At 33.0% G+C, this 11,458-nt stretch overlaps 1 protein-coding gene across 1 annotated transcript; it reads right to left on the bottom strand.

The window, feature by feature from the left end:
• Positions 1-9,385: 9,385 nt before the first annotated feature.
• LOC110692449 (protein FAR1-RELATED SEQUENCE 5-like) lies at positions 9,386-11,220 on the bottom strand. The gene is made up of 2 exons (XM_021869443.1): positions 10,720-11,220; positions 9,386-10,585 (listed from the first exon to the last, which is right to left on the bottom strand). The coding sequence occupies exons 1-2, from the start codon at positions 11,218-11,220 to the stop codon at positions 9,386-9,388; spliced, it is 1,701 nt and encodes a 566-aa protein (XP_021725135.1).
• Between the last annotated feature and the right edge of the window lie 238 nt (positions 11,221-11,458).

The following is an 11,458-nucleotide window of genomic DNA, read 5'->3' as shown; positions in this document are numbered from 1 at the left end:
TGAGTTAAAATTATCCAAAGATTGAGGTCTTTATAAAAAGAAAAACATTTAAAATATCGGATTTATAATAAATTATACTATACATTCGTTTTATATAAACATTACTTTGGTCCAAGAATTGCTTTGGTTTAGGATATGGCCGGTGTACGAAGACGATAGAAGTTGACGAAGGTTTGAGTAGATCGATCGATGAAGAGGTTGAAGAGTCGCCGGAAAGTATAAATGCCGACAAAGTATTGTTGTCGAAAATGGGGGTGGAAGAAGAAAAGAGGAGAGATGAGAAGAATTTTCTTAAAAAATAAATAAAAAATTTCTGGGTAGCCGTATGGTGCTACCAAAACTTGGTGATTTTAAAATGATCAAAAGTTACCTTATAATGAAAGAAGTGTACGCAATATATATAAGTTATAAAAAACTTTTGTTATAGAAATTAATGAAATATCTAAGACGGATTTATTTCAAAAAAATGTAAATTAAAGTATGTTTTGCTCGATAATGACAAGATGACAAATTATTGTTGGTTCTTATTCGTTCTAAATCCCTCAGAGAAAGGTTGGATGGGTATGTAACTATGTTGACACATGATCGGAGTATCGGACTGAGTTTGTCTTTGGCTCTGGTTTGGAAGTAGGTTTGGGGCCTTTTGCTTTATCAAATCAAATTACGTGGTATAGGTCAGTTTGAGAGTTGGGCTGCATTTATTGCATGTTTAATTGGGCTTTTCGCCAGAATTACAATTGTGACCCATCCAGCTTAAATGGGTAGTGTTTATGATGATTGTAAGTAGTACTGTCAAAACGGTTTAACAGTTCGGGTCGGTTCGGTTTGAAATCGGTTCGGTATTAAATCGGGTCGGTTTGAAATCGATTTAAGTGTCTCGCGGGTCGGTTTCTGTTCGGTTTAAATAGTTATCGGTTCGATACGGTTTCGGTTTATTCTTGAGTGGTTTTAATTCGGTTCGAGTTGTAAACAGTCCGGGTAATAAACGGTTCGGTGCAGACGGGTTGCAATTTGTTAACGGATCGGTGGAAACGGTTTTTTATCCCGGTTCAAACAGTTTCGGGTAGGAAACGGTTTCGGGTTAGAAACAGTTCAGTTTTTTTTTTCGGTTCAGTTTATAACTAGTTCGTTTCTTTTTCGGTTCAGTTTATAATTGGTTCAGCTCTTTTTCGGTTAAGTTTATAACTGGTTTGGTTCTTTTTCGGTTCAGTTTATGGCAGACATGAGGATTTTTAGTGGCAGAAAGATATTTTATACCATGATAATAATTTGGTAGGAAGATATTGTTATACTATGATAATAAATTTTCAATAAATATTAATTTGGTAGAAAGAATTTTTGTACTATGATAATTAAATTTCATTTAAAACACCTTTTAACTTGATTTTAATATTATCTTTACAGTAAGCAGTTTGTATCCGATTCGTTTATAAGTAGTCCGGTTCATAAACGATTCGGTTTGCAAGCGGTTCGGTTTATAAACGATTCGGTTTATATACAGTTCGGTGCAAACGGATCGCAGGTTGTTAACGGTTCGGTGTAAACGGTTTTTATCCCGGTTCAAATGGTTTCGGGTTAGAAACAGTTCGATTCTTTTTCGGTTCGGTTTGATTTCAGTTCGGTTTAGAACTGGTTCGGTTCATTAACGGGTTCGGTTCTTATACGGTGTAACTTTATTCGGATCGGTTCAGTTTCGGGTTCATTCACATACGGTTTGGGTCGGTTTTTGGTTTCAAAAAAACGGTTTTTAATCGGTTTGATTCTCATTTGAGTCGATTTGTTTCGGGCAGTTAAACGGTTTCGGTTTGAAATTTGACAGCACTAATTGTAAGAGATTTGTAATAGGCCAAGTGTTGATGGTGGAATATTATATTTTATAAGTATTTCGGTGAAAAATCTATCTTACAAAAGTACTAGTTTCTTGACCCAAAATAAAAATAATACTTCCGTTTTCAATTACTTGAGCTATAACCTTTTGACACACAATTAATGAAAGAGATTAAAGAGATAAACATAAAATAAATTTTTTTTTAAAAAAAACTATAAAACCCAATCCTTTATATTGGTGGTTTTATTCTTTTGTATTAAATAAAAATGGAAGAGGCCTTTGGGTCATTGGATTAAAGTGAATACAGATGGTGCGTGGCGAAGTGATGACAGAGCAACAGCAAGTGGAGTTGTTAGAGGCTCTAATGGGACCTGGTTCTTTGGGAAATCATGGAAAACCAAGGCTAGGAATCCAGCAGAAGCTGGACTTTTGGCCATGAAAGGGGGAATGCAGATGGCAATTGATGCGGGATTCAAAGAGGTAGTGCTAGAAACTGATGCCAAGTCTATGAAATCAATAATGGAGGATATTGGGAAGCAAGGAACCCATGAGCTTGCTGCCATTCTCATGGATATGCAGGAGCTGTTGACTAAAGGGTGTACTTTCGAGTTTACAAGGTGGCACACTATTTGGCAAGGTTGGCTATGGGAATGGAGGATTTGATGCTTATTCATGATGCTCCTCCTAACTGTATCAAAGAAGTGTACATGGCTGATTTACAGGCCAGTGTGGTCTAAGCCGTGGCCTGTTAGAGTAGCTCAGTTTTTGTCTATGTATGGTACTCCAGCACTAAGAAGTTCCTTAGCTTTATGTAGTTTGATCTGGGTTGCTAGCTCTCTAATTTTGTTGTTATGTCTTTAGCTGCTTTTTTTGCTTTTGGTCTATTTGGAACATTTTGTATCTGCTTTTATCCTAATTAATTGAAGCTCCTTCCCCCCCCTAAAAAAAAGTATTAAATATATCGTTTGTCTTCTTTAATTAACTCCTTAAATTGCGTGTCATGGGACTATAAGTCAAGTAAATTGAAACGGAGGAAGGGCCTGTTCATATTTACTTAATTTTAGTTCAGTTCAGCTCCTAATCAGTTCAATTCAGTTCAGTTCAGCTCCTAATTTCCTTCTCTCATAAAATATTCAGTTCAGTTTAGTTTAGTTTAGCTCTAATCAGTTCAGTTCAGTTCAGTTCAACTCCAATCAGTTCAGTCCAGTTCAGCTCAATTCAGCAAATGTGAACAGACTCGAAGTACGAAATAATAAATAAAAATACTTGTGTTAATGGTAATTTGGTTCATTTTAATTTTAGTTTTAACAAGAGTTGTAGTCCAAATTTATAAACTACCCACAAGGCATGGACAAACCACTGCACCTAATTATAAATTGAACACATGAATAACTGCTTTAATAAACGGATGCAATCTATGCATAGATTGAGTTTTGTTTAAAGTTTCAGAGCAAGATGGATTATGGTCAAGGTTAAGCAAGAAAATGAAGCTTTGTTTAATTTTAGTAAGAGTATAAATTAGTACAAAACACAATCAATATTTTCCGTTTTGTATCTTGTAATTAATATTATGGTCAATGCTACTATCTGGATTATTTTCTTTGTAGTCAGATAACATTTTTTTTTTGACAAATAATTTATAGTTGAATATGGTGCATATTGCTGAGCTATTTTATTTCTATCAATTTTGTATTTCTTGATTTTTTCACTATTGAGAATCTAGCAAATTTCACCAAAACTATTTAGAATAGATAATTTTTCTTAAATAAACCTGGTCCACAATAACATTATTGTGGACCAAAACTTGTCACGTGACTTTACTCAGCTGCTGAGTTTACTCTCCTCTCCTCTCCTTTCCTATTTTCTTACATATTAATTGCTCCAAATTACCAAATTAATTCTTTCCTTTATTTTGCCAATTACTCTGACACTTTCTCTCTCTTCCCTTCTTCCATTTTCTCTCTCCTCAGCTCGAGCTCATCAATGGCGAGAACCAGAGGAGGTGGTACATTTCAACGAAAACGCGGCCTCCGTTCTTCTGCTACAAAAGTCGACGAACCACAACCTTCAGGCATTCTTCGTTTATTTCTTTTTTACTGCAATATTTAGTTGATTAATTGTTGTTTTCTTTAACTAAAATTATTTGGATGAATTTTGTATGAATTTTTGTTTGAATTTTGATTCGTAGTGAAGATCTAGGGTTTTGCGAAGCTTGATTGTAATTTCATTCAATTTTGATTGTTTTCTGTTTTGTGATTCAATTTTATTGATAATGTGTTGTTGTCGATGATTATTTGTGTAAATTTAAACTGGTTATTTGTTGTTTTTCTTTAATTTCAACTATTTCTATGAATTTTTGTTTTAATTTTGTTTTGTGGTGAAGATCTAGGGTTTTGCTATTTTCAATTTTTATTTTCTTTCAATTTTGATTGTTTCCTGTTTTTCATTCAATTTTATTGTTAATGTGTTGTTCTCGATTAAGATTTGTGTAAATTTGAGTTGATTAATTATTGTTTTTGTTTAATTGAACTATTGTTAATGTGTTGTTCTCGATCTAGTGTTTTGTGAGGTTTGAATGTAATTTTGATAGCAATATGTTTCATGTATGATTTGTTAATTGTGCTTTATATAATAATTATAAAAATTGTTAAAGGTTACTATAATATACATTTTGATTTATTTTGTATACAAATGTTGTCAAAGGATTGAAGAAGAAAACTAGAGCTAAAAACAAAAAGAATGCTCCTGAACAAGATGTTTCCAGAGAGCTTCATGAGCATCAGGCAACTGGTTCACCTTCGTCTCGGCAAAAGGGAACTCGAGAAGATGAACCTGAACCTAGTGTTCGCGCTACTGCTCTTGTTCGTGTTAAGAGGCAAAGGACAAGAACAAATACAGTTGAAGCTGGTGGTGATGTACCTATGTAAGTAACTTTGTTTACTTTGTAGTGTTCTGAAAAAATTAGATTCAACGTGCATGTTTGTGTGACTTTGCGTTATTATTTCTATTTTGCAGATTGCGACCATTTAAAACTAAATGTAGGCCTTTGCAATTGGTTGACTTGATGTCTAACTTTACTGATGCTCAAAAACTTTATGTGAATGAAATCGGCTTTGGAGGGTTGTTATCATTGAAATTGAAAAGGAATCCTACTAGTATGTATAGGTGGCTAATTGATTGTTTTGACTATGGTAGCTGCATGTTTTCAATAGACAATAGTAAGGAGTTTGTGTTCACTGAATATGATGTTTATGACGTATTTTGCCTTCCTTTGAACCCTAATAATGTTGAGGAGATACCTTGATCTGCTAATAAAAGCAATCCTGACTTTGTTTTCAAACATAATTGGAGGTTGAATTTTGGGTTGGCAGATGAAAATGACCAAATTCCACTTAATTTGTTAGAGGATAGGATACCTACTTTAGATCAAGGTGGTGATGAGTTTAAGGAACTCTTTGTTATGCATGCGGTATCCTCTTTTTTGGCTCCTACTTCTAACCGAAATGCTGATCTTAGGATTGCTAAGACAATTGATGATGTTATACAAAATAAAAATTTGAATTGGTGTAAATATGTTCTTGAAAAACTGTGTGAAGGTGTTAAAAGTTACCAAAAAGGAGATATTCAAAACTGTTGTGGTTGTATTTTGATGTTGGAGATTATTTACTTTCATAGGTTGAGATTTAGGAATGTTGAATTAAGTACTTCTTTACCCTTAATTCAACATTGGAATGATGAGTTGATTAGGGACAGAATTAAGAAGGAAAAGTTGTCGAAAAGTTTTGGTTCAGGGATTTTGCTCTGTGATGTGTATCCTGTTAGTCGTAAGCTGAATTTACAGGATGCTCCCGTGGGTACTACGGCAGGAAGTGTGGGAAATGTTGAACATGTTAGGGAGGGTAATGATGTACCTGGTACATCTGGTACAATACAGTTTAATCTCCCACCAGGTTCTATGTCAGATCAGGAGATTCATTCATCTACTATTGATGTAAGGAATTTTTTACTTTTATTCCTTTTTTTTTTTTTGAATTATTGGATTTGATTTCAATATTTATACATGATTTTTTTAATCTCTTTGCAGCATGTTCATGAACAATTTTTGTTTATGAAAAGAGATATGAATGTGATATCTTGTTTTTACAATGACAAGATAAAGGAGATTCTTCTTTCACGCCGCAATGAGATCCACAATGCTGCTGGTGTTAATGATTCTCAGGATGATCATTTTTTTTGGATCCTCAAGTTCAATCTGTGATTGATGAGATCTCTGAACTTGCTATTTGGGTGACAAAAATGCCCGAGGTGTTGGATCAAGTTTCTGCATTTGAGCAAAACAAGACAAATGAAGGGAGGGAGGAAATTAGGGAGGAAAATAGGGGAACTTTACCTGTGATTGGCTTTGAAAATATTATTACAAATGGAGGGTCCAGGTGTTCGATTTCTTTTAATTGGAAATCTGATGAAAGGCTTATTGTTATTTCACACTTTTTGAAGTCAAATAAAAAGGAAATGAAGCTATTGGGTCCATTAGTCTTAGAGATTGTTGACTATTGCATTATCAATGATTCTTGTTTGCCTCCTAAGTAAGTAAGCTTTTACTTGATTACATTGTTTTTCTTTTATTTTTTTATTTTTTTATGAAACACTTTTTTAATTCTTATTTTATATTCTTTGACACAATGAACTATTGGTATGCTTTCATGAAAATCATTTGATTCAAAGGCAAGAGTTTTACACATTAGGAGAGCCTTCTGAAATCATGAGCAGTAGTATTTTGGATTGCTGGGCGTTGCTTCTCAATGAAAATCAGAAATTTGTTAAGGATGGACCTCAAAAATTGTACTTTGGTTCTTCAATTAGTGTGAGTTTTTTTATTATTTCAATGTTTATACATGTGTTTACTTTTCACTTATTTTTTTATTTGTTTAAATGTTATGAAGGTTACAATAGTAGAAGCTGCCTACAGTGATGACAATTCACAACTAGTGGACAATGTATATCAAGAATTGGAGGAGTGGATGAAAATAGCTTGCAATGATTTTGATTTGTCAGAAGTGGAGCTGGTAATACTTTCTTTTTTTGATGCTATGATAATATAGTTCCTTTTGTTCATGTGAGGCATGAGGTAAAATCTAAACATCTCTGGCACAGTTCAATGTACTGTAATTGTAATGGATAATAGAAAATTGTTACAAGGTGCTAGGGTGCAAGTGATCCTCATGATTATCGAGGAACATATTCGAGTAATACTTGCATGCACTTCGAGTAATTTTATGTTGTAGTTACCTTTGCTTTGTATCTTTTCTCTGTTCTTTCGATTCTTGCTTAATTGACAGATTGTTAAATAGTGTAGAGGCTACTTAAAGCCAACAACTGTTTCTGGCAAAATTTATTCCCTGGTCTCTGCCTAGGATGAACTATTAATAATTGAGCTTATGTCAGAAAATAAAGTGATAGGTCATTTTGCCTTTAATTTGCTGGAAAGCATTAGTCAAAGCAATAGTGTAGAGGCTACTTTGTTTTTTTTAATTCTAATTATGATATCTTTGTTGCAGATATTTTCCTTGTCTAAGTGGCAATCATTATTGCTTATTTGTGGTGAATTTGACTCAAGGAAAAATTCAGTTTATTGATAATCTGAATTATGATGAGAATGGTCGTAACTTCTTCAAAAAGATATCTAGTCTCTTGGTATTACTTTCTCACTCTTCCATATTTTCACTATATTCTTGTCTATGGTTTTTACAGTGAGTTTTAGTAATTAGGATTTGGACAAATGTGACTGTGATATGATTATATGATTTTTTTTGGTAGTGTGATATGATCAGTACCTTCTTTGATCAAAGACTTACTCAATCTGGAGCTATGGTTGACTATGCTTTGGAGTTTCCTACTTTGAATTGGAGATCTAGCAAAGATAATTCAGATTCTGGTGTTTATACTATGATGAGTATGCTTTTATTCAATGGAGCTGATGAGTTTAAATGTGAAATTTTAAAAACAGTTATGATTCTATTCCTTTTAACTTATTTATTTTATTTCTTTTAATTAATATCACAATATCTTATATCGATTATATATTTTTTTTAGGCTTCAAATAGGAAGATTCTCCGGGTTCAAATTGCTGCATCTTTACTGTTATCTGATATGAATGAAGCTAGATCAAATGTAATTGGTAAGGTGGTTGAATTCAAACCTGATAGGAAGCATCTTTCAAAAGAGGTTGAAGAAAGAAGGAAGAAAGAGATTGAGAAGAGGAAGAATAAGAAGAAGCAGACTGTAGACAAGAAGAAGAAAGGAAAGGCTTAAGATATCATAATTTTCTGAAACTAAGCAAGGAAAGGCTTAACATTGTGAAACTGATTTTTAAACTTAGTTGTTATCATAATTTTCTAAACTAAGCAAAGTACTTTGAAGAATGTATAGCTAATTAGTATTCATTCAACTTTTTTGTAGGTTATTGAATGAAGAATGGAAAAATATTCATTTTGTGTAAACAAGCTTTTGCCAATATATTATGAAAATGGTATATTGTTTGTTTAATTCAATTATTAAAGATCTCTGTTATCTTATGTCACTATATGTTAAAATAAAGTCACTATATTATTTATAAGGTCATTGTTTGGTTCAAAAAGGTCACATTTACCATAGATCACTATATGTTAAAATAAAGTCACTATATCATTTATAAGGTCTTTAGTTGGTTTAATATGTCACTTCATTACCATAGGTCACTATATGTTAAAATAAAACCACTATATTATTTACAAGGTCTTTGTTTGGTAATAAAAGGCTACTTCCTTTTCAATATTTTATAGTGTCAAAGGTATAAGGACTATGTTTTAAATTAATGGTAATTATCATAGGTCACTATATGTTAAAATAAAGTCACTATTTTATTAATAAGGTTACTATTCTAAATATAAAGGTAACTAAGTCAAAATTATGGACTATGTTAACTAATGGTAATAAACTAACAATATATATAAGGGTATTATATAAAGATTACTATATTAAAATAAAGTTCACTATATTGTAAAAAAAAGATTACTATTCCAAGAAGTATATATCTCAAAATTAAAGGTTACTATGTTAATCATAAAAGATACTATATCATAATAATCAGTATTTAAGATTTAAGCATTTCAATTTCTTGATTTGTTATCTGTTGATCACAGGAAACATCGAAACAGCTTTAACAACTAAAAGGAGCCTTCTGTGTAGGACCGCAAACTACCAATTAACAACAAGTTTAGAGAAAAAAGGTTCGTGTATAAGGTATTACAGTACTCATGTGCTTTATTCCTTGTTTCTTTGAAAAGCAATAAGTACAATTAAGATCAAATCAAAAGACATAATACTATAACAAAGGACACTATGTCAATCATAAAAGACACTATATCATAAAAAAGACACTATATCTTAAAAAAAAGAAACTATATAATTATTTAAAAGATATAAAGTTTCCAAGAGTGAAATTACAAATAAAAGGTAACCATGTAACAATTCAGGTTACTATGATAAAAAATATTAATATTTGGTGTCTTAAAACTATCAAAGCATATACTTATTATTAAAATTTGGTGTTTTGGCACCAAATTCTCTATGTTTCCTCCTCTTCCCCTTTTTCATGTAGTCATAGCTTCCTGGAATCCTTTTATTTGATTGGCCTCCTTTAGTTTTTGCACGAGCTGGGTCTAGTACTTGAACCACATTAGACGAAGTTGCTTCTGAATTTTCTTCAACACCTGTAGTGTTCTCAGAATGGTTGTCAGTTGACTTCATAGCAGAAATAATCTCATCAATAGCACTTGAATCTTTTGCATAGCTTTCTTCTAACACTTTCCTTGCTTTTTCAAACTTGTTGCTCTTAAGGATTAAACTATAATACTTCCTCACCATGTGTAGCCGCCAGGGTGTGAAGTTGTTTAATGTCCCCTTTTTCCTTTGCTCTGCCTCAATACTCTCCCAAACTTTATCCTTAGCCACTTTAGTCCACCTGATAGATATGTATTGCTTTGGGATTTTTTCAACAGAATGCATGTGTAAGATTCTAAGGCTATGGAAGCATAACCAACCTGACTCTTCAAAATTCTTGCATGGACATTGAATTGTTTGGTTAACAGGATCATAAGTTACTGCTTGAGTTGTGCCATCTCTGCCTTCAAGGTACACTTGGTAAACCATTTTGTCTCCATTAATGAATAGCAGTTTAGTTTGAGATCCAATGGCTAGGTTGAATTCTTCTTCAAAGTCCCTAAATAATGTATGTGTATAAACCTCAGTAGCATGTTTTAGTAAGGCAGACATTGGATAGCTTAAAGTAGGAATTGATTTTATGCTATTGAACTCATAAAAATCCTCATTCCTTCTCCAAGTCTTCACTGTCTTCTGAAATATGTTGTAGAATTCTGTCAAACTTGTTTTCTTGTTTGCTTTGAATCCCACTGCATGATTTGTGCTCTCACTTCTCTGTGATGACAAGATTCCCGCGGAGAAAAAGTCCTTACTTAGAGTTGTTGACCACTTGTGCTTCAGTGAGTATAACCTTTTGAACCAACTATTGTTTTTCAGTTTGTACTTTGTCATCATTGAATCCCAACATACTTCAAACTGAGCTTCATTAATACAACCACTCAAGCATTTCATGAAAGCAGCTTTGAATGTATCATCACTCTTCAAAACTCCAAATCTTGTTACATCATTTTGAATCAAGCGCCATAGACATAATCTATGTCTAGTATTTGGAAATACCTGCACATTTTTATACAGTTACTATAGTTTCAAAATTGGTTATTGCATTTAAAATATAGGTAACTATATAATTTTAGTACAAACATATTTAGATGTAGTGGTATTCAAAAAGTTCCTTCAAAATTAGAAATTACCTTTGGTATTGTTGCTGCCATGGCTGCATCTTGGTCTGTAAACAGTGATACAGGACATTTACCACCCATTGCCTTTTTGAAGGTCTCAAATAACCACACAAATGAATTTGTGGTCTCGTCTCCCATAAAAGAACAAGCAAACATAGTGTTCTTCCAGTGGTTGTTTATTCCTACAAAAGGTGCACAGATGAGGTTGTAACGATTAGTCCTATATGTGGTGTCAAATACAGTGACATCCCCATATATTTTATAATCTTCAAGCATCATGGAATCCCTCCAAAACAAGTTACAAACCCTTCCATCTGAATCCAACCTTACTCTGAAAAAGAAGTTAGGGTCCTCAGAATAAGCTTCCTGTAGTTTGTCACAAACTACTTGAGAATCTCCTCCTTCAATGGCCTTTATTTTCAGTTTATAACAATAATTCACGTGGTCTTTCACTGTATGACCAATAGCATCTTCTCCACCAGCTTCATTTGACATGTAATTAAAGGATTCCATAGGTCTTAGTCCAGATTCTTACATGGCCTCAATTACTTGCCCTTTAATTCCAGTCATTGCACGCTCTAAACGGTGGAAATGATTCCATTGTGGTCTAGTGAGTGGATGATTGTGCACCAACACATGCTGAACTATCTCAAATTGCCCTTCCTCATTCAATTTTGCTATTATCAAAGCATTACAGTTTGTCCTTGTTATTGGAACTCTCCTACTTTGTCTTGTTTTTTTTTTAACTGAA

The sequence above is a fragment of the Chenopodium quinoa genome, unplaced genomic scaffold (assembly GCF_001683475.1).
Source record: "Chenopodium quinoa cultivar QQ74 unplaced genomic scaffold, ASM168347v1, whole genome shotgun sequence".
Classification (NCBI taxonomy): domain Eukaryota; kingdom Viridiplantae; phylum Streptophyta; class Magnoliopsida; order Caryophyllales; family Amaranthaceae; genus Chenopodium; species Chenopodium quinoa.
This window is presented reverse-complemented; position numbering and strand designations above follow the sequence as displayed.

Coding starts and splice junctions, on each gene's coding strand:
- LOC110692449 (XM_021869443.1), bottom strand. CDS start 11,220: ATGGAATCCTTTAATTACATGTCAAATGAAGCTGGTGGAGAAGATGCT. Junction 10,586..10,719: donor TGGCAGCAACAATACCAAAG/GTAATTTCTAAT, acceptor AAAAATGTGCAG/GTATTTCCAAATACTAGACA.